We start from the raw sequence: 22,507 nt of genomic DNA, 5'->3' as shown, positions 1-22,507 counted from the left end.
GCACTGTGAGTTGACTTAGGTACATGAGGTACTTAGGTACATGAGGTACTTAGGTACATGAGGTACTTAGACAGAAGCACCGTGAGTTGACTTAGGTACATGAGGTACTTAGACAGAAGCACCGTGAGTTGACTTAGGTACATGAGGTACTTAGACAGAAGCACCGTGAGTTGACTTAGGTACATGAGGTACTTAGACAGAAGCACTGTGAGTTGACTTAGGTACATGAGGTACTTAGGTACATGAGGTACTTAGGTACATGAGGTACTTAGGCTCAGCGACAGGCTGGGGTATAGATCAGCTGGTGCAGTGTGTGCCTAGAACACGCAAAGCCCTGGGTTCTTTTCCCGGGAATGCAAACGCACCCCAGACTTGGACATGGTGCCCCAAACTTGTTAGAGGCAGGAGACTCCAGAGTCATCTTAAGCTACATAGAGAATAATAGAATATCTTGGAATACTCGAGATCCTGTCTCTAAATAAAAATGAACAAACAGATTTTGTTTTGTTTTTAGTTTTAAATTTGCAGAAAAAGAAGGAAAAGTCCAGAGTGACCACATAGTTAAGTAGTTCCAGGTTCTTCTATTACCGAGCGAGCATGGTATTAACATAGCACATGTGTTTTAGCAGATGAGCTAGGAATGGCTTGGATGGTGACTTCTGAAAGGTCAGGGGCCAAGGCTGTCCAACGAGTCTGGAGCAGGACTGATGCTGGGAACCAGTTCACACCCACATACCCCAACGAGCTGCCTAAATAATTTTTCTTGCAGAGATGTGTGCAGATTGATGCCATAATGGGCTTAATCAGCCGGCTGCCTGAACACAGTTGGTGGCAAAACTCATTTGACTAAGCACTTGAGTTGTGTTGGGAATTGTTGACATTTGTCCTGGCTCCGTCTTAACTTTCCTTCAACCTCGTGTAAACCTGTGGAAGAAGCCAGTCACATAGCATAGTATCATTAACTCGTTCACACTTTGACTCTTTCCCCAAAGTGGTGAGATGGGATACGAACCCTAATGAAATGCTTTGAGATACAATAATGCTTAAATTCCCAAATAAGGAGGACAAGATGGTTCGTGTGTTCAGCCATTGCATTCAGTCTGAGCACAACACCCTTCCTCTACAAGCTTCGACCCTCCCCATTGCAGGTGAGTAGGACATCAAGAAAAAGCCATAATATGCGATTGATCTTACAACATCTGAAATAAATCTAAGAAGCGAGTACCTAAGCAGGCAGGGTGCAGCTTGGGAGAGTGAGGGTGTATCATTTCCCTGGAAAGTATCTTTCTCAAACTGCTAGCAGTTGACAAATCCCTTAAAGGGAACTTCTCAAGTCAGTTCATTGTTGTTTCCAGTATGCCAGTAAACAATCCGCTGCTAGACCAGCTGTGACTCCCGAGTAAGTAAGTCTGACTACACCCAGTGGGTCGGATCAAAGGGTTCATAGATCTAATACTTGGATTGTCTGGTCTTGCTAAACCGCTACAGAAGGAAACTCCTTCTGTGCTGTTTGGAGTTAGCACCACCTTTGGAGGGCCATCTGGACTCCTTTTAGGAAAGCAGACTTAGGAATCCCAGTCTGTGCTACAGGATCCCCAGATTCCTGGCCATAATAAAGCTGGAGGGGTTGTCATGGTGAGAACCAGGGCTGACTCCTGGTGAACGAGAGCATTTACCCGTCTCTATTTCCTTTACGTCCAGAAAAAGAGGTTACAGTTTTAAGGTGCTATAGGACGCGTCCCCTTCCCGTGTACAAAACATTTCCCTGCCTGGGGCTATCACAAAACCGATTTGGGGCAGAGAAACTCGACACGGAAAAGCAGCTTTCAAAAGTTCAGATTCCTCTGTTTTCCGCTTCCTGTCCCGGGGATCGCACAACGGTAGAGCCGCACTGATGAGATCCACGTGCAGCAGGTTCTTGGAGTGTCTAACATTCACCCCCGTGGGGCCCCCCTTCAATCACGCCTAACTATCTAGTCTCTAGAGGGAAGAGTCATCTAATGGAGCCTAGACAAGTGTTGAGAAGAACCAGGAGAAGGACACGGCTCCAGGGATTCAGAGTTGATCTAGGTGGTAGCAGGAATCCCGCGCGCCCGCCGCACTCAGGGAAGGCAGAGGGCAGGGCTCCTAGGGGCGGGGCCGCGCATCCGGTGGGCGTGGTCTGGGTGGTATTTGGGAGAGGGCGCGGCAAGTGAGAAGCCCGAGCAGTCTATAGGCGGGGCTAGAATGGGCGTAACCAGGCGCCAAGTGGGCGGGGTTGTGTGTAGTTGAGAGCAGGGCCTCAGTCTCCGCAGGTTCCGGGGGCCGGTCCAGGTCCAGATGAGGCGTGACTTTACTTGTGGAGGCGTGGCTACGTGTCGGGGGCGGGGCTTGAGGGCGGGGCGGATAGAGCACAGGGGTAAGCGAGACCCAGGAGCTGGCGAGAGCCGGCCGCGCCTGGGGCCGGAGTGCTCACCGTTGTTGGCTTGCTGGTGATCCGCTGTCCTCCACCCAACCCCCTCTGGGACCGAGCGCCCCCGGCGGAGCTCAGAGGGAGGAAGGCGCGTCGCCAGCCCCTTGCCGCCCTCCCCCAGCCGGGGAAGAATGTGCCACCAGCTGTTCTCCGCCCGGGAGCACTTCGCCCAGAAGTGAGGAACTTGGAGGAAGGAGAGACAAAGGCTGCAATTGGGACGGAGGAGGTCCGAGACGAGGACAAAAGGTGCGGAGAAGCAGCAGCGACTGGGGGATGGCAGCGCGGCGGCTCCGCGGGCTGGAGTCGCCCCGAGGCGCACCGTGACACGCGTGGATTCCCGGGATCTGCCGCTGCTCTGACTTCCGCAACTGGAGCGGTGCTGGGAAGGTGCGGGCGCCGGAACAATGGACAGCTTCTTTCCCGAGGTGAGTGGCGGGGAGGACCTGGCTGAGACCAGGACCGGGACCCGCACACCGAGCGCGCCCGGGCGCCTGCGCGTCCCAGGAGGGGAAACTTTGTGGGAGTCTCCTGAAACCCCACTCCCTCCGCCGGCCCCGAGTCTAGGATGAGTAAGCCTAGGCAGGTTTGAGTTTGTCCTGCGCTCGCATGTCCCCGGGCGTGGGTGGCTAGCTGACACGCCGCGCCAGGTGAGTCCCCGGGCGCCGGGCGGGGGAGAGCTGCGGGCAGGGCGGCCCGGGTGCAGGAAACGCGGTAAAAGGCGCAGCCGGGACGTGCCTTGCTCCAAGAAAGGTCTGGGACTTCCTTTGCCGAACGTGCGGGCTTCCTGTAGCTTCCAAAGGAGCCGGCTAACGAAGTGTGAGCCGGCCGGCTGGCTCCAGTCAGTTAGTGCCCTGCCTCCCTGGGCCTTCAAGTTTGAGGTCCATACTTTACCAGCGCCGCTCAGGTCCGGTTTGCGGATAATTTCAGAGCACGAGACAGAATGATCCTGTGAATTCGAGTTTAAATAAAACTCGTGGGGTTGGGGATTTAGCTCAGTGGTAGAGCGCTTGCCTAGGAAGCGCAAGGCCCTGGGTTCGGTCCCCAGCTCCGAAAAAAAGAACCAAAAAAAAAAAAAAAAAAAAGAACCAAAAAGAATAAAACTCGTTTAAGGCAAACAATGGTTATTTTAGAAGATGAAACCGATGCCCGCTTTAGGGTCTTTGAGGGCGGGACACCATAGTTACTTGAGACGGGACTTGAAAGTTTCCTTTTCCCCCTGGGATGGAGAGCCGCTCTGGTTTCTTGGCACCGATTCCTTTCTCGGTTGTGTTTATTTAATAAATTCTGTTTAAGTTTTGAGGTTTGAAGTGGCTCAGAGTAAACTTAGCTGACTTGGGGGAGGCTGATGAGATTTTTGCTGAAAGTCAGGGTGATATTTTGTGAATCCAGGACAGCTTTGGAATCTTCCAGCAAACCAGAGTAGTGAGAGTTTGCCTCCCTCTGCTTTAGCTAACTTGCCTTAACAGAGTTAATTGGCTATAATGTTTCAAGGTCTGACGTTCACTTACTGTATTCTCAGATAGCTACTTAGAATGACCACAGTGGTGTATTGTATAATGGTCGAATTGATTACCAAAGTGTTTGTCTCTGTCACCCTAAAAGGCATCCTGGAAAGAAATTAACCATCACTTAGAGGAAGAGAAGTATATAGAAAATAGAGACCCCTTAGCGTTTTCCAGTTCGTGGGCTTTTGTTTCATACCTACAGGAAGGCAGGACTTTCGAGTTGGTACGCAACAATGAATTACTGCTAGGCTGAGTTTTTAGTTGCTTTTATATATAAGAAAAATGAGATTTTGTCTCTAGGGAAAATAGTTCTTGACTTGGTGATCTTTTAGAAAATTTGTGTGTAGTTGTTGGGCGACAAGGCTCCCTAAACCTGAAGACCAAGGTCTTCCCTTGGGTAGAATTCTGCCCCCTAGTGTGAGTGGTGGAAACTTCCTGATAAAATGACATTAACAGTTCCTGGATCCTTGCTTCTAAGTTATGGGGCTGTTAAGTAATTCCAAGAACTCGTTTTTTTACCTTGGTTCTCTGTGAGGAGATCTCTGTGGTCAGAATAGCACTGAAGTTGTCTTTACTGGTTGCCTATTTCATTTTTTCTATTTCTAATGAGGAATCTTTTTTTTTTTTTCCGGAGCTGAGGACTGAACCCAGGGCCTTGAACTTGCTAAGCAAGCGCTCTACCACTGAGCTAAATCCCCAACCCCCTCTAATGAGGAATCTTAACCCAAAGATTAGTAAGTTACTAGCCCAAGGTTGAAGAATGGATACACAGCCCTTCCCCTTTGCTGCTGTATTTCTGGGATGGATATATATATATATATATATATTCATATTTTCATCGTGATTTCTAGTGTTATCGTAATGATTTCTCATCATCTGTCAGCATTCTGCTCTATACATAACAGCAGGGCAGGTGAAAAAGCTAAACAATGGTAGTGATTGAAGACACAGTCCCCACATTGGCCCCTTTACCTCAGTGTCTTAGAGCATCATTTTGTTAATGGTCCTGTGAAGGTATTCCTTTATCCTGTTACACTAGAAAGCACTGGGATGACATAATGTCCAAGGGCAGCCTAGCTTATAGGTATTCCTTCACACTGAGCAGCGTTTTGCTTTTTGTTAACTTTTCTCTGTGATTTATAGATAATGACCTGTTGCTGGTTAGCCAACAATTTGAAGCTCATGGTAACAACTAAAAAAAAAAAAAAAAAAAAAAAATAACCGAGTGAGGCCTTACATGTATGAGGCAGATAACAAGGAAGTAGGAAACACTTGTGACTCCTTGCAGCTGCTGCATAGACCTCGACTAGGGCTTTACAAATTGAGCACCTTTGACATTGGGGGCCAGGTACCTCTTTGCTGGTGAGGCTGTCTACGCCCATAGCACAGGGTGGCATCTCCGACTGTTACTCACTCAATTCGTGTAACCTTCCTCTCAACTTTCAACACCCCAGAATGTGTGCAGATGTTACTGAAGGCACTATAGCCACAAAACAACTCCAAGCTGAGCTGCCCTGAAAGAAGCAGTTGCCTCATGGTCCTCATTCCCGTGTGTGCTTCTTGTCTGAACTTGCCTGGTTTAACTGAGATCAGGCGTCCTGTTAGGGGCCAGTGGCCAGGGAAGCTTGCAAGGTTTGTGCCAATCAGCTGACACTGCTGCCTTCAAAATTCGCTCCAGGATTGGTGAAAGGGAGCGTGGCAAACTCCCCAGTCAAGTTTCAGTTTCTTCATGGCCTTCATTAAGTTTTTATGGCTTCTCTTGAGTTAATTGTGTGCGCTCAGGAGTAGGAAAGCTCCTGTTTGCAGCACTTCCTGTGACGTTATTAAAAAGTTGACTTCACGCAGAAACTAGGTTTAGGTATGTCTGTAACGAGAAGCAATTACGTACAATAAAACACACACACACACACACACACACACAGAGTAAATAGCAAAGGTTCAGCTGCAAATGACAAGACTGTTGTGCAAAATTGTGGAGGTTTTAAGTGGGCTCTGTGTTCCCATCCCCAGAGCCAAGGGCCTGTGGTTGTGTCTGGAGTACGGTGGGGCGCCAAGCCTTTCCAAAGAGCTCAGCTCTGCTTTTTATTTTAGGCATAGGTGTGGCATAATGGCTTTACAAGTACAAGACCTTGTGGGGATTAACAACCACATAAATGGACACATTGATTTTCATAATAAATATATGGAGGTTGCATAGACATAAATATAAATGTAGAAAGCAGATATTAATGTTACAGGAGACAGCTTGTTAGCGGACCTATGGTAGATAAGCCTATTTCTTTTAGTCTGGTTCAGTCTGGCTTGGAAGAAATTTAACCCTAATGATGTTCAGGTATAGTTTAGTGGTAAGGTCTGGAGTTTGAGACTCATCACCACATGCACAAAAGCACACACAGACATACACACAAACATACACACTATACATAAATATACAAACACATATACATTCCCTCCTTCCACATTTACAAACACACATGTACACATACATACACACTACACACATATATACACCATACACACAAACACACACATATACACCATATACACAGACACATACACCACACACACAAAGACACACTAACATACACATCATACATAGATATACAAACACATGTACACATATATACATGGCACACACAAACACATACCATACGTATATACCACACACAAACATATATATACCTCACACAAACACATACATCACACATATACAAACACAGACATACACCTCTCTCTCTCTCTCTCTCTCTCTCTCTCTCTCTCTCTCTCTTTCTCTGTCTGTCTGTCTGTCTGTCTGTCTCTCTCTCCTGCTTAGCTTGGGAAGGCACCATGGCTTTAATTGTTACCTGGAGTTATTGAGGGAACATTTAAAGCTCAATGTAGAGCCCTCAAGCTCCACTCTCCCTCCTCTGACTATCGTATTCTTTGTGCATGGGAGAGAGCTACTGACATTTCTTGTTAGAAAATGGAGACATTGGTATTTTCTGTTATCTGTTCCCTACCTCATGCATTCCTAATGTGTGAAGGAGAAGTGCTAAGGACCTCTGTGTTCCATCAAATCTTGAGGCCTATCATGTCTTTTGATAACGTTAGCTGGGTCCTCTCTGCCTTGTTTCACAATGAAGTTATAGTCTTTGGCCTTGTCTGAATAGTCCAAAAGAATTTCCCTTGTCAAGTCTCCCCCACCCCATGTGCAAGACAGCAAAGCTGGAGGAACAGCTGCAAGCAGACAGTTGTTCTAGCCCAGAGTCCTGAGCTCCTGATTAGGGGAGGCCAGCAAAGCCTGCCTCTCCCACAGCACATGGCCTGCTGTGCTAGCAGTGTATCTCAAAAACCAGTCTGTGGCAGAAACCAATCTGTGGCAGGCCTGCAGTGTTTAACCAGAGTGGTGGAGAGACAGGGCCCTGTTTGCCTTTCCAGTTCTAACCTCATCAAGTGGCTTCACTTCTGCACACTCAAACCTTGGACTTGCTCATTTGCTCTTGTGATTAGTAGGGTTGATGCGTTTCAAAGGTCCGGCTTCAGATTGACTGGTATTTTTATGTTAAGAGAATTTACAGGGGAGTTCGAAGAGCAAGCCCCCAGTGAAGTCTGTGTGAGGCCTGGTACCATTCCCCGACCCATGTGAGTACCATGTAAAGGCGAGTCAGTGAAAGCTTCTCGCTCTTAGCATCGGTCCACCCTGCGTCTGCCGTCTGCGGGATCAAAGCATCTATGAGATCCCTGTGGTCAGTAGGCTTTCCAGGGCTCTGGCTAACTGTAAGTGGGCGTTTTGGGATCTGTCTTGCTTGGTTGTTAGGGAGTGTGTGGTTAGATTTACAAAGCATTACACATGGTAGGTGGAGGATATTAGAAATCAGAGATCAGAGCTACACTTAAAAGTCAAAAAAGAGTGGGGATGTAGCTCGCTGTGTAGAGTCCTTGCCTCGCATGCGTGAAACCCTGATTAGGTCCTCAGGTCACTTAAGACAGGAAGTAGTGGCTGATGCCTGCAGTCCTAGGACTCAGGGGGTGCAAATAGCAAAGTCAGAGTGGAAAGACCATCAGCTTCATAGAAAGTTTGAGGCTACCCCGACGCATCAGAAACCTGTGTGGAGGAGGAAGAGGCAGGGAAGGGGGGAGGAGGAGGAGGAGGAGGAGGGGAGGGGGAGGAGGAGGAGGAGGATGGGAGGAGGGGGAGGAGAATAAGGCCCTGATGCTCAGTGAAGTTCCAGTACCTGTGGTTGCTAAGAAAGCCTGAGACATGACCCAGATTGCTTCCTGGGCTGCTTGTATTGATCTGATTTGATTATTTTTTTTTCTTTTAACCTGGCAACTTCTGGAAAATTCTGCATTTCCAGAATTCCATCTAGATGATAGCTATCCTTACACCCATTCCAGGGTGACATATTGATCCCCAGCTGGTTTTCAAGCTTTCTAATCTTGTGACTCTTTTCCCGATCTCCACCACGGGAGTTCTTACCTTCTACTTGCTGCCTGTGTGCAGATTGTGTGGACGTCCTGCCTGCCCATCCCAGCAGGTCGAGTTCACAGCCAGTTCCTCACTCTCTCCCCTGAACCTGCTCTCTCTCTCTCTCTCTCTCTCTCTCTCTCTCTCTCTCTCTCTCTCTCTCGGTCTTTGGACAAATTTGTTAACTGGTGGCTTTGTATACTTTATATGACTTCCCCCTTCTCAAATGAGTGAACTGAACCGTGACAGGTTAGAGATCTTACATGTGAATAAATTCTGCTGCCTCAAGTGTATAGAGAAGAAAGTCCTCAAGGGTGGGAGTTGACCTTTCAGTAGGAGGTAGTTTCCTCCAAAGGGTAGAGAGAGAGAGAGAGAGAGAGAGAGAGAGAGAGAGAGAGAGAGAGAGAGAGAGAGAGAGAGAGAGTGTATTGTTTTGTTTTAGGACAAACTAAGAAATGAGGTGAGATATTTCTAGTCTTTCTCCCAGTCATGAGACACTAGTTCTTAGAGAGTTTAACACCACAATTTTTGTTTTGTTTTGTTTTCCTTTTTGGAAATGGGGGTCTTTTTTTTTTTTTTCAAGAGAGGGTTTTTTTCAAGAGAGGGTTTCTCTGTGTAGCTCTGGCTGGCCTGGAACTCGCTCTGTAGAACAGAGCTATAGAACAGAGCAGAGCTCCGCCTGCCTCTACCTCTCAAGTACTGGGATTAAGGCATGCACCATCACCGGCGAGCAAAACCACGTGTTTTGATAATAATCACCTCCCCTCTGTCAACTCTTCCTTAATCCACTCCCTGCCTTTCTGTACACCCAACTTTGTGTCTTTTTAAAAATTTTAATTTTATATGCCGTAGTCAATATTACTATGCTGTGAGTTTGTGCCATTTCTAAGGCAAGTCCTCTTGTGTTCCCAGCCCTCCTGAGACCTTGGGACAGCACCAGGCCCCGTTTCTTTCTAGGCAAATGCTCTATTGCATGCAGAGCTGTGCTCCAGCCCAGAGCAAGGATTTCTCTTGTTTTCCTTATTTTTCAGTGCTATTTAAAACAAAACAAAACAAAACAAAATAAAACAAAACAGAAGATAGAGGTTAACAAGCTACAACGTCTGCTTTGAGATGAAACCTTGACCAGTATGCATCGCTCAGATAATAATATAGACTCAATTGTGTTTGGGGACTGTACCTGCGAGAGTTCTTTCCTTTCTAGCCTTATACATTTACTTTTTTTAAAAAAAATTTGCATTTATTTAATTTTGGGTTTTCAAGGCAGGTTTCCTCTGTGTAGTCTTGACTGTGTTAGAACTCACTCTGAAGACCAGGTTAGCCTCGATCTCAAGAGATCTGCCTGCCTCTGACTCCCTAGTGCTGGGATTAAAGACGGGTGCCACCACCGCCTGACAAACCCACATGCTTTGATAATATCTCCCTCCCCTTCATCAACTCTACCTTAATTCATTTCCTACACATCCAACTTTGTGTCTTTTTTTTTTTTTAATCCTTCAAGATCAATTTTGTGTTGGCAAATATTCTTGGCTATGTGGTCTTCTACTGGAGTACAGTTGATTTACCAGGGGCTGTGTTCTTTGAGAAAACTGTCCCTCCCTCTACCAACAGCTAATAGTTGTCAGTCGTTCTGTGACTAGGGGTGGGATCGAGTGCCCAGCCTCCGGCTCCATGCTGGGATTTGGTCTGTCTTGTGCTTGAGCAAGCTTTGTACATGCTGTTGAAACCACTATGAATGAGCTCATCAGTGCAGCTACCCCCTACGTCCAGAGGATGATGCTTTCTTTTAGTCATCCACTGCCTCCGGCTCCCTCACTCTTTCCACTCTTGTCTGCTAGGAATCCTGAGCCTTGGGAGTGCAGTGCAGCCTATATGCTCCCCTCAGGGTACCTTGGCCAGGAAAGGGCCTCTGTGTTAATCACCATCTACTGTAAAAACAAGCTTCTCGGATGAAGAATGAGACTTGGACGCATTGATCTCTGAGTATAGTAAGTCATTAGGAGCCACTAATATGGTGTTCACAATATCAACCAACCAGAACCCCCCCCCCCCAACAAGGGCTCCCAGGGACCTAAACCACCAACCAAAAAGTACACATAGAGGCGATCCATGGCTCCAGCCACATACGTAGCAGAGGATGGCCTTGTCTGGCATCAGTGGGAGGGGAGGCCCTTGGTCCTGTGGAGGCTCGATGCCCCAGTGTAGGGGATTGCCAGGGCGGGCAGGTGGGAATGGTGGGTGGGAGGGGGGAACCGGGAAAGGGGATTTGAAATGCAAATACATAAAATCTCCAATAAAAAAAATCCTGTCCATTTAGCAGCATAATAGTAGTAGATTCTGCCATGGGACCTATGAGCCATCTTGTCATAGCTTCTTAACCTGTATAATGGTGCTGGGTGTAGGTTTCATCCTGTGGAGTGGGACTTAGATACAATTAGGCAGTGTCTGATAGGGCTAGAGAGGTGGCTAGGTGGTTAAGGTCACTGGCTGCTCTTCCAGAGGTCCTGAGTTCAGTTCCCAGCAACCACATGGTGGCTCACAACCATCTGTAATGGGGAGTAGATGCCCTCTTCTGGTGTGTCTGAAAACAGCTACAGTGTACTCATATAAATAAAATGAATCTTTAAAAACGGGGGGGGGGGATATTCACAGGAGGAGATATGGAGACAAAGTTTGGAGCAGAGACTGAAGGAATGGCCATTCAGAGCCTGCCCCACCTGTGGATCCAGCCCATATACATACAGTCACCAAACCCAGTTATTATTGCTGATGCCAAGAAGTGCATGCTGATAGGAGCCTGATATAGCTGTCTTCTGAGAGGCTCTGCCAAAGCATGACAAATCCAGAAGTGAATGTTATCAGCCAGCCATTGAACTGAGAATGGGTTCCCCATTGGAGGAGTTAGAGAAAGGATTGAAGGAGCAGAAGGGGTTTGCAACCCCATAAGAACACCAATACCAACCAACCAGAGCTCCTAGGGACTAAGCCACCACTCAAAGACTATACATGGACAGACCCATGGCTCCAGCTGCATATGTAGCAGAGGATAGCCATGTCAGGCACCAATGGAAGGAGAAGCCCTTGGTCCTGCCAAGGCTAGACTCCCCAATATAGGGGAATGTCAGGGTGGGGAGGTGGCAAGCAGTGGGTGGTTGAGTGGGGGAACATCCTCATAGAAGAAGGGGGAAGAGGGATGGGATAGGGGGCTTATGAACAGGAAACCGGAAAAGGGGGTAACATTTGAAATGTAAATAGAAAAATATCCAATAAAAAATGAGGCTTGAAATGGAACAGCTGAATTCTGCTGTGAGTATTTGGGGAAGGCGCCATAATATTACTGTCAGTGACGCTATACACCAAAGAACCGTTCTGAGTGAGGATTTAGAGTTATTGTTTTCTAGCAGAGACCAAGATTTGCATTTTGTTTAATAAATGGTTGCCTTTTGTTTGCTTGCTTGCTTTTGTGATATACACAGCACTGGGGGGGGGGGGTCCCCAGTGCAAGGAGGCATTTCCAGGTGCCGGGTCTAACTGCTGTAGCTCTGTCCGTTCTTTTGGCAGACCTATCAGTTCCATGGCCCTTTTTAGGGTGTCATGAGCTGTCTGCTCTCATAACAGCACATGAACCTCTTTTTTGGTACCTAGCTCATTGCACGCCTGTCCGATTATTTCTTGAAGATGAAATTTTACAGGCATGGATGTGTGTGATCAAAGGGTTCCCCCATTTTACTTGGGCTCTCTGACTTCCTAAGCTTAATGAAAAGAGTCAGCTCACTCGTAGGAGGCACGGGTGAGCCACTGGCATGATGTGTTTATGAGCTGGGGGCTCCTGGAGCTTCTCATTAGACTGAGCGAAATGTACAGCTTGGTGCGAGAAGTAGACTCGGGGTCCTAGATTGATGCTTCCACATCTGGCTCTTGAGTTTTTCCTGCTTAATTAACAGCAAAGCTGTTGATTGACATACCCTTCTCCCTATCTGGGCATGATTACTAGGGTTCATTTGAGGTCAAGGCACCACAGGAACCACGATGTATATTTTCTGGGCATATGTTCGAAGAATTGTTTGTAGAGCCTTTTAATTTTCTTTCCTTCGCTGTATTATCTTCAGAGGTAACCATGGGCAAGAGTTGTTTTGTGATTGCAGTTTAATTTGGGAGCTTAATAAATATATGGTGTGTGTGTGTGTGTGTGTGTGTGTGTGTCTGTGTTGGGAGATCTAGTGTGTTTAAGTTCATTATTTATTAACTCAGAAAGCCTACGGACTCTGAAATCAAAGCGTTGAGACATCCTGCATGGTAGACAGAGCTACCATTGTCTTTCCTGACGTTCAGCTCCTGTTCACTTCCTCCCACAGTTTGCTGTACAGATGTGACCGCAGGGGACTTAGCAGGGTGAAGGTGAAAGAAGCTGGTTCTCAGCCCTCACCTTGACTGGCCTCCTTTTACTGTTGTGTAAGAGGGCAGCCACTCTTAAAACACACGTGTGCATGTGATACGCTAACAAGTCCCAGAAACCAAACCAGAACGCCCCACCCCCGCCCCCGACTGGTTTCGATAACTGCTGTCTCTCATTAGAAGATTTACTGTTGTAGGCCAGAGCAAAGGGCCAAGGTAGCTTTCTAATAGGTTTCCAGTCTCAAATTTCTGGCTGTATTCAAGTGCACCTTCTTTTCAGGTCTTTCCAACACTGACAACATTGACATTGCTGGAGGCGGGGCTGCCCAGTGCCTAGTAGGGCTTTCAGTCTCATTGCTAACCTTTCAATTACTGGGTGTCAGTGTCCCCAACTGCCTGGTTGTGACAACAAATGTTTCCAGATTCTTTTTCCCCCCACAGAGGACAGCTGTCAGTTAATTGTCGCATAAGCAATGTGTCCCTAATGCTTGAGGGATAGGATACAAGAGCGCTTGCTGACGGGACCCACGGGGAGCCAGAGTCCACATGCCAGCGTCCCCTGACACTAAGGGACCGCAGTGCTGTGCCCCTTCTGTTCTGTTGCAGATTAAACTCCGTGGTATGCTTTCCTAAAGGCTTCCCGTGATGTGGGCAACCTCACCGTTTCAACGCTGCCGTTTATTCTGTGTGGAGCTGCGCTCGCCCTTGGGTGTCAGCCTTTTGCATTTACATTTGTACCCTATGGACATTTGAGTCATATCTGTAATTCCTGTACAGCTGGGCCTCTTCCCCAGGCCACTTCTTGCCCCCCCCCCGTCCCTTCACCAAGTGCTCTTTAATTTATATCCTGTCCCTCAGGCATTAGGCAACTATTGCTTAGGCTGTGTAATCACAGTTGTTCTCCGAGTGTAAAAAGGGTCACATTTTCTCAAAAGTCCCAGTAAGTAAGTCGCATCTTAGGTCCTCAGCTTGTGTGTTTTGGAGCTTTATTCTGGTGTCTTTAAAAAAATAATTAAACAGAGGTTTAGCATCTGTGCAACTAACGGAGAGTAGCTCAGTGGCAGAATGCTTGCCCGGCCCTGTCAGGCTCCAGGTTCAGTCCCGATTGCTGCAAAAAAGTTTTTAAAAATGCCTCAAGGTACAGGAGGCCCTTCCTCTTTCTTGTCACCCAGTATCTCTGATGGTGACCTTTTACATGACAATAGTTCTGTATCAGAGCTGAAGTTCGCACCGAAATGATAGTCCAGGTGCAGGCTAGAGACCTCACTCAGATTCCCTGGTTTCATAGATTCTCCTTCTCTACCCACTTGCACACATCGCTCCATGCAGCTCCGAGCTGTGTTTCCCAGTGTGCAGCAACTGCTTCACCACCCAGTGTCTCCGTGGGGACAGTCCCTCAGGGACTCCTTATCATCCCTTTGTTGCTTTCCTCTGTCCTCCCATTTTCCCTCTCTAAAATCTTGTCACCCGAGATAGTCACAGAAATGAAACCAGACAGAACAACACATAACCTTGCTATGGGCTTGTTTTGGGACAGTCTCATGGAGCCCAGACTGACCCTGAATTCACTGCGCGGCTGTGTAGCCAAGGCTGACCTTGAACTCCTGATTTTCCTGCCTCCCCCTTCCAGGTGCTGGGCTTACAGCTGTGTGTCACCGACACCAGTGAGTTCTGAACCTGGGAGCTTGGCTCCTTACGCTCATTACCCTTTGATGGGCTTTTATGGTATGCGGCAGCAGATTGTCCTGGGTTAGTGTCGAGTATAAGCTGCACTCAGACACATGTTAACCTTAGTCGCTGTGTCCAAGCCCGTTCTGAGACTGACAGTCGCTTTCCTGTCACCCTTCTCTTGTCTCCTGGCTGTTAAGGGCTCGCATCTCATGCCTGTCCTAAAGTATTGTTGTGAAAGAACTATGTGATATCTAACTTTATTTTTCAAGTCATTTAAAGATTAAATTTATTTTAGCTTTTAAAAAAAAAACGAGCTACGGTGTGTATAAGGTGCGCTGCTTGTCACACGCATGTGCCGTCGTATAAATGTAGAGGGGAGACGGTGTCTCTGTGGACTTGGTTTTCTTCTTCCCCCTGCGTGTGGGCATTAGGTTGTCAGGTTTATACAGCAGTCACTTGTGCCCACTGGGCCATCCCTCTGGGCCTACATTTTCTCAAATACTTGGAAGTGCGTTTTCTATTAGAATGCTCGGTCATCCTTTTACTGTGCAGATATCGCTAGTCTGAGTTTCCCTCATCTGGGATTGGCTCATCATGAGATGCAATGAGTCTGTGTGGCCAGGCTCCTGGGGATTGGGCCCAGGTGTCCTCAGTGTCACGGCTCCAGTCCAGTCTAGTTCCACAGGGCGTGGCCAGTTAAGCAAGTGGCATAACTGCAGTTTGCCCTACATAAGACATCGCTGGACTCGGAACAAAGTACACCAAGACATTTCTGTCCCCCAACAGTGGTCACAGGCGGATCGAGACAAATAGGGCTTTTTAAAAGCCAGGACTTCAAGGACATTCAAACTTCCTTTGGGTCAGGCATTGTTCTGGTGGCAGTGAGGGCATTACCCTGGCGAAATGGTTTGGCAAGAAAAACTAGACTGTGTGACTGACAGACTCCACCCAAGGCCTTGGCACTGTGCCGGGAGCAATGACTTCTAGCACTGTGTGCTCCATTGGGAACCTAGTCAGGGCTTGCGAGTAAGGAAGGTGCTGTGTGAGGGGAGGATGGACAAGGGCTGAGGGGATTCTCCATGTTCCTCTCATCCTGTGTCCATGTGGGAGGAATGGCTGATGACAGAGCCCGCAGTGGAAACTAGGGGAGCAGGGTCCCTAGAAATCTTACTAAATAGGGGCTCTTCCTTCCTGCTGCTTCCAGCTTCTAGATCATGCTTTGAGAAGAGCTGTGTTTGGTGCAGAAGACAAAACAAAGGAAAACTCTGAGAGATGAACCACCCAGGAGGGCATGCTCTCTAAAACTTTTCAGTGTCTCAGGTGAGGGCCACCTGATCTACAGGCATGGGGCTGTCCTTGTCTTCCTCAGTTCTGTCCTGGGACTCTGAGCTGCCTGTTCCCTTCCTGTGTTCTTGAGCGAGCTTGCTGTGCCTCCTCCACTGACTCCTCATCTTGCTTCCTTCGTGTGATCAGGCTGTGCAGAGATTGGCCCTGAGCCCTGGGGAACACCGTGTGTTCTGCTCTCGCCACAAAGTTGGATGCCACAGTCAAGGCAAAGAATTTCCCCAGGCTCCAATCTGCTCCCTGGGTCACCCCTGATTTGTCTGAAGAGTGGGCACTTGCTGTTTGTTGTCTGTGTTTCTGAGTGTGTGTGTGTGTGTCTGTGTGTGTGTGTCTGTGTGTGTGTCTGTGTGTGTGTGTGTGTGTGTGTGTGTGTGTTTCTGGTGTGTGTGTGTGTCTGTGTGTGTGTGTGTGTGTGTCTGTGTGTGTGTGTGTGTGTGTGTGTCTGTGTGTGTGTGTCTGTGTGTGTGTGTCTGTGTGTGTGTGTCTCTGTGTGTGTGTCTGTGTGTGTGTGTGTGTGTGTGTGTGTGTGTGTCTGTGTGTGTGTGTCTGTGTGTGTGTGTCTGTGTGTGTCTGTGTGTGTGTGTCTGTGTGTGTCTGTGTGTGTGTGTCTGTGTGTGTGTGTGTCTGTGTGTGTGTGTGTCTGTGTGTGTGTGTGTGTGTGTGTCTGTGTCTGTGTGTGTGTGTCTGTGTGTGTGTGTGTGTCTCTGTGTGTGTGTGTGTGTGTGTGTGTGTGTCGTGTGTGTGTGTGTCTGTGTGTGTTGTTTGTGTGTGTTGTGCTGTGTCAGTGTGTGTGTGAGTGTGTGGTTGTGTGTGATGTGCTGTTCTCTGTGTGAGTGTCTGTGCGCTGTGTGTGTGTCTGGGTGGGTGTGTGTGTGTGTCTGAGTGTGTGTATATGTGTGTGTGTCTGTCTGTGTGTGTGTGTGTGTGTGTCTGTGTGTGTGTGTGTGTGTGTGTGTGTATGCCTGTGTTCCTGGTTCCTGGCTGAGGCAGCCACAGCTGTGGGTGTAGGATGGGAAGTCTCTCACCACAACTGTGTCTCCAAGGCCTTTTCCTCAGATCCCGTGAACTCACCTCTTGCTGAATCTTCAGTAGGCAGCACCTTGAGCTGCTTGTCTTTTTCTGAGGAGATAAAATTCAGAAGGGCACCTCCCCACTGTTTCCCACGTTCTTGTCTTGGTAGGATGGGGTCATCAGAATAATATTTTGCCTGCCACAAGATCCATGCTTCCTAAAGGTTTTTGTAAGTCAGGGAGCATCTCAAAAGTTTTTGCCCAGTTCAACTCAATGCCCTGAGGGTCAGGCTCAGCCAGTAAATGTTGGCATTAGTTCCCTTCAGACCCAGAGCCCCAGGGAAGGTCTCCTTTCTCTCCCGGTGATGGAGCTTTTTCAGCTGTTGCAATTTCCTTCTGGCCTTGGGGCAGATTTGGTAAATTAACTCTCTGTGTGGTAGGTTCTAAAACCATGTGTAGTCGGACTCTCTTGCACACGTCCGAGAACCTTTGTCTGTAAAATAGTTAGAAGCTGGGATCTCCTGCCTCAGCACCTCACAGAGCTCAGGCTGGCCTCGGGTCTGTTGAGTCAGTCACTTCAGGTGACACATCCTGATCATCCTGCTTCCGCCTCCCAGGTGCTGCTGTTGGCGTGTGCAACACCACACCTCGGAGCTGTGGCCCCGCGGTAGACTTTCATACGCACCAGGCTGCACTCTGTGAGCTAACCTACACCTCCAGCTTCATTATTTTTTTTTCTCAAGCGATCAGAAGAAAGAAAGAGAGCATCAGGAGACTGTAGGGTTGTTATTGCTATTGGTTTTTTTTTTTTTAAGATCAGTGTGCAGTTTATAATTGCTTCAGTGCCTATCATATGCTTCTTGTTGGCTTTGTCATGGAAGTGACATGCAGCTGTCTCTGCTGCTTGGGGCTTTTAGTCTGTCCAGATCTTTACCAGGGCTGGACAGAAGCCGACTTAAGAAACTTTATTGATTGTTTCACTAAAGTCACTTTGGAAAACAATCTTGCTTTCACAAATTAGTTTTCTGATTTAAAAATAACAACAACAACAACAAAACCATTAATTAAACTTCTCAGCAGTGAGCATCAGTGAAGGTCATGGTGCCTGGTAGATGTTCATCTTGAGGGCAGATTTTATTTTTTAAAGCTGCCTTGGTGGGTAAGAACATTCTGCAACCAGGAGGCTGAATACTCAGAGTTCACCTACCTAAAAAGACAGGTGAGGCAATGCATGCTAACACCCCTACCAGGCAGACATGGGTGGAGACGCAGGAGCTCTCCCATCAGCCCAGCCGAAATGGCAAGCTTCTCCTTCGAGGCAGTAAGGTGGGAAGCCATAGAGGAACACCTCATGTCCGGCTCTGGCTGTGTGTGCACTGTATGCTCACACTCCTGAGGTTTCTCCATGGCCTCGCACCTCCGGTGGTCTCTGCTCTCTACTGTCTTTGTACTCTCTTCACTCGCATCGCTGCTGCTCTCGGCTCTTTGGAAGCCTTTGTAGCCTCTAGCTGCTCTTGAGCTGGAGTCTGCTCTTTGCTCAACCATTTCAGGCTCACTGGAAGCCTCTTCCAGGCCGTCAACGCCACTCAGAAGCCTCTGTGTGGCCTGGACTGTAGCTCAGTGGTAGACAGCTTGTCTTTCGCATCCGAGGCCCAACATTTAACCCCCAATATCGCCAGAAAAGGAAAAAGGACATCAACAGTAAAGAAGCCATTAGAGTCTCTTGAGTGTTCACAGCTCTCTGGAGTCTCCCACAGCACGCAAGGGTTTTAAAGCATCTGCGGTTGCTTGGATGGCCACCTCCAGGAACTGCTTGCTTAACTGAGCAGCTCCTACAGCCTATGTTGGGGATGAGCTGGCGTTTGCTGCCGTCCAGGATGCTTCACGAGTGGGGGCAGCTTCTTCAGTCTAGACACACTTTGCAAATCTTGGCAGCCACAGTAGCCCCTGAGCCAGCCTTCTTCTGTCCTAGGTGACCGCTTGGCTCTGCTCTTGAGCATCTATCTGCCTTCGTGGTGGGGTGAGAGATGTAAGATTCCGGAGGAGCCTTGACAACTACCTTTCAGTCATCACTTCAACTGCCGGTGCTTTCCGGCTTCCACGAGAGAACCAAACTAAACCATAAAGGACTATGTTATACAGGTTTAATATTCAGCTAGCATTGTTTTGTTCCAGCTAACTTTTTCCTGCAGTTGTGTTTTTGTGGGATTTGCACTGGAGTGAGTGAGTTTCGCAACATTTGAAGACAGTTGTGGTTGTCGGCGCAGACGCGGGAAGGGACCGCTCGTCTCTGCTGTGCCGAGCATCCTGAACTGCACAGGACCGTGCAACAGCTTGGCCCAAATGTTTCCTAAGACCCTACTCTTTTCTGCTTTGGCCTCTCCCTGTCTCAGTAAAACATCCTGCTGAAGTAATTTCCCAGTTTCCCAGAGTGTTTTTCCCGGGTGTGTGGAATGGACAGTCGTCAGACTCTTGTTGACTTCAATATTACTGTTGTATACATTGTGATGATGCATTTCTAGATCTATGGATATTTTAATTCTCTTTATTTCTAAACTGATTTCCTGTGATGATCGTGAGCAGGTGAGCTATAACGTGATTTTTATCTGGATCTTGAGAACACAGGTTTGGGCACAGAGCAGCACCAATCTGGCAAGTGACAAGTGTTTTCTGAGGAGAGCGGAGGATAGCGTGCGCATCAGAAAGCTCCATTCTTCTCACTAGAGTTTTGTTTGTTTGTCTTTGCTGTTTGCTTATTGTAATTACTTACCAGACACCTAGGATACCAATCCTGGCCGTGTAAGAGGCAGGCACTTAACTGTGGCCAGTGAGCCCTGTGGGCAAGCTCCTCCCCTTTGGTTTCCCACATCTCTCAGTTCTGATGAGTAAGTGTGTGATTTTTCCTTCTGCTTCCTTTTCACCAAGCATGGTTTTATTGCCGGCTGAGGTAATGAATCACTTGGAAAGGCAGCTGACTCTGTCAGCAGCATTCTTGTTTGCTAAAAATAAGAGGAAGATGACTCCCAAGTTCACACCCAGAACGGCTTTCATCAAGTCCTCTGGCGGGAGGCAGGCAGACTTAAGCTGGAGCCTCTAAAGTTTCCCCATTTAATTTGTGGCTTAGTGAGAGTTTGTTCTTTCTGTATTTATCTCTGCCTGGTTTAATCTTATTTTTTTATTTGAAAAGGAAGACTGTGGTGTGTGTGTGTGTGTGTGTGTGTGTGTGTGTGTGTGTGTGTGTGTGTGTGTGTGTGTGTGTTTGTGGAGGCCAGAAGAGGGCATCAGGTCCCCTGGAGCTTCATTACAGGCTCTGAGGCAGTGATAGGGGCGCTGGGAACTGAACTCATGGAAAGAAAGCAAGTGCTCTTAACCGCTGAGCCGTCTCACCAGCCCTCTGATGATATTTCCTGACTTTGGAAAGTGCTATAAATGAGCTACCTTTTGAGGTAAACTTTAGAATCACATATTCTGTATATCGTTTGTATATTCTAGTAGCTTCTTTTACGTTGCTGTGGTAAAATACCCTGACAGACCTACCTTAGCGGAGAAAGGGGCTTTTGAGATTGGCTCGGGAAGGATAGAGCTTGTCATGGGGAGGAAGGAGTGTGTGTAGGAGCAGGAAGCTGACTGATGACATTGCACCCACACCCAGGCAGCAGGGAACAAGCCCAGTCCAGGTGACAAACTTCCTCTTGAAAGACTCCACCTCCTAAATGCTCATGGAACCTTCTCAAACAGCACCATCAGCGAAGGGCCGGGTGTTTAAACACATGAGCCTTTGGGGGAATTTTATATTCAAAGAACAACAGATGTAATTAAACTAGAAAACAAATCCTTGGAACCAAGTGGGATATTTAATTTTTTAGACCAAGAGTCAGCAGACAGCTTTTGAATCAGAATGACTTTCCTGAGAGGATGATTTCTGGAGGATTGGCTGACCTGACATCGAATTCAGATCTCTGGAGATTGCTCGTCCGTGCTGTAGAAGTCTGGGCTTGAGAGGTTGCTTATGAAGGTTCAGCCAGGACATCTTCACCCAGGCTGAGACTTAACACTCAGGGACCACACAATTCAACCAGAACGCAACAGCCCCAGGTGTTGCTGTGTAAAATCCAGGTTAGTGATGAGAGTAGGTATGATGATCGTCTCTGAGATCATGGAGGTCCTTGGTACCCTGGGACCTGTGGCAGGCTCTGAGGCTAAGGTAGCAGTGGACTCTTGGCTGCTTCTCACTCCTCGATACTACACGACGGGGAGTTGGGACAGCTGGGAATGCCAGGCTCGTTCCATTGGTGAACTGACACAGCTTGGAAAGTCCCTCAAGTTGATCTGGAAACCAAGCATCTTTTAATAAGTAACAACAGTCAGAACAGAGACCGGCCATTCAGGAGGATCTGCACTCTAAGTCCTTTATATGCAGTGTGCGCACGCTGAACACCCATTGTTTGTCCCAGGTAGAGCTGGACACCCGTGCTTTAGAGGGTTTAAGTCCCTTGTTAGACCATAGAGTTCTCTGGAAGCTTCTAGTCTTTCGGCTCCTCCTGAGCCTCAGTGTGTTCGTTTCTTTGCGTTCTCATGACCATCTGGATTGCCAGTTCAAGGACCACAGCTATATTGTCTGGGGCCCTTTTTTTTTTTCTGTGCTCTAGGGTCCCACCCTAACTGATGGGTCTCTGCCAAGATTATTTTCATAGCTTGGGTTCCAACTGAGTCTGTTTTGTCTAAGACTTCTTCAAATATCGGAGACTACACACTTCATTTACAAACAGGCAAGGCAAAACTAGCGGACTCAGCGTAAGAGCATTTCTGCGGATCAGTGCTATGGAAGGGCTATGTGTTGCAGACTTCCCTGGTCCTAAGAGCTGATGGTTCCTGGGATATGTTGATTTGCCTGTTAGTAGGCCACTGTCTGATAGAGACTTAACCATATTGGGCATCAGGCTACCCAAGGAATGGCCCCCACGGGCTTGTAGGTGTTCTGGTAGAATCTCATGGAGGTCTTCGGGGAGGTTGTCTCTGGTTGGAATCGTGTGAGCTGGCAGTGAAGGCCAGGCCAGGAGCAGCAGGCACAGCTTGGCGGTGGGTAGGCTGTCAGTCTCTGCCCGTCAGTCTGTGCCTTGCTCTTTGCCTACTTCCTATTGTAACTGTAGCAAGAACGTTATCTTCAGTATGTGGCTCAGCTCCCAAGAACCCTGACACAACTTCAGGCCTCTGTTGTCAGTAGCTGTTGTTCCTTAGCTTTCTTGATCCACTTTGCAGTGAAAGTCACTGTTGCTGGGTAACTTTCTGGGAGGTGTCCAAGGTCACTAAGAGTGCTGTGTGCTTTCTGGTCTTAACTGAGATCGTGTAAGAGGGGCCAGTGTTCACGCATATGACCAGGATCATTCCAGGCCTTCTGTTGTATGGTGGTGTTCCTTATGTTGTTGATGCTTTTCTTCTTAAAGAACTTTATCTATTTGTGTGTGTGTGTGTGTGTGTGTGTGTGTGTGTGTGTGTGTGTGTGTGTGTCTGCATTTGTGTTTCTATGGTTGCCAGAAGGTGCATTGCACAGGAGTTGCAGGTAGTCGTTAGCTACCTAATGTGGGTGCTGAAACTAACATCAGGTCCTCTGCAAGAGAAGCAAATACTTTTTAACTGCTGAGTCCTCTCTCCGGTCTCCCCTTTTGAGTGTGTGTGTGTG

The 22,507-nt window shown here is 47.9% G+C and overlaps 1 protein-coding gene across 1 annotated transcript in view; it reads left to right on the top strand.

Annotated features, from left to right (window-relative positions):
- The first annotated feature begins 2,393 nt into the window (after positions 1 to 2,393).
- Myo10 (myosin X) overlaps positions 2,394 to 22,507 on the top strand; it is a 202,439-nt gene continuing 182,325 nt past the window's right edge. Inside the window, exon 1 of the mRNA XM_032898696.1 lies at positions 2,394 to 2,877. Within this exon, the coding sequence (XP_032754587.1) occupies positions 2,857 to 2,877 (21 nt within the window). The 5' untranslated portion in view covers positions 2,394 to 2,856. The remainder of the gene's footprint in view (positions 2,878 to 22,507) is intronic.

The sequence above is a fragment of the Rattus rattus genome, chromosome 3 (genome assembly GCF_011064425.1).
Source record: "Rattus rattus isolate New Zealand chromosome 3, Rrattus_CSIRO_v1, whole genome shotgun sequence".
NCBI classification, from domain to species: Eukaryota; Metazoa; Chordata; class Mammalia; order Rodentia; family Muridae; genus Rattus; species Rattus rattus.
The sequence above is the reverse complement of the archived record's forward strand: the minus strand, read 5'-3'. Positions and strand labels throughout refer to the sequence as shown.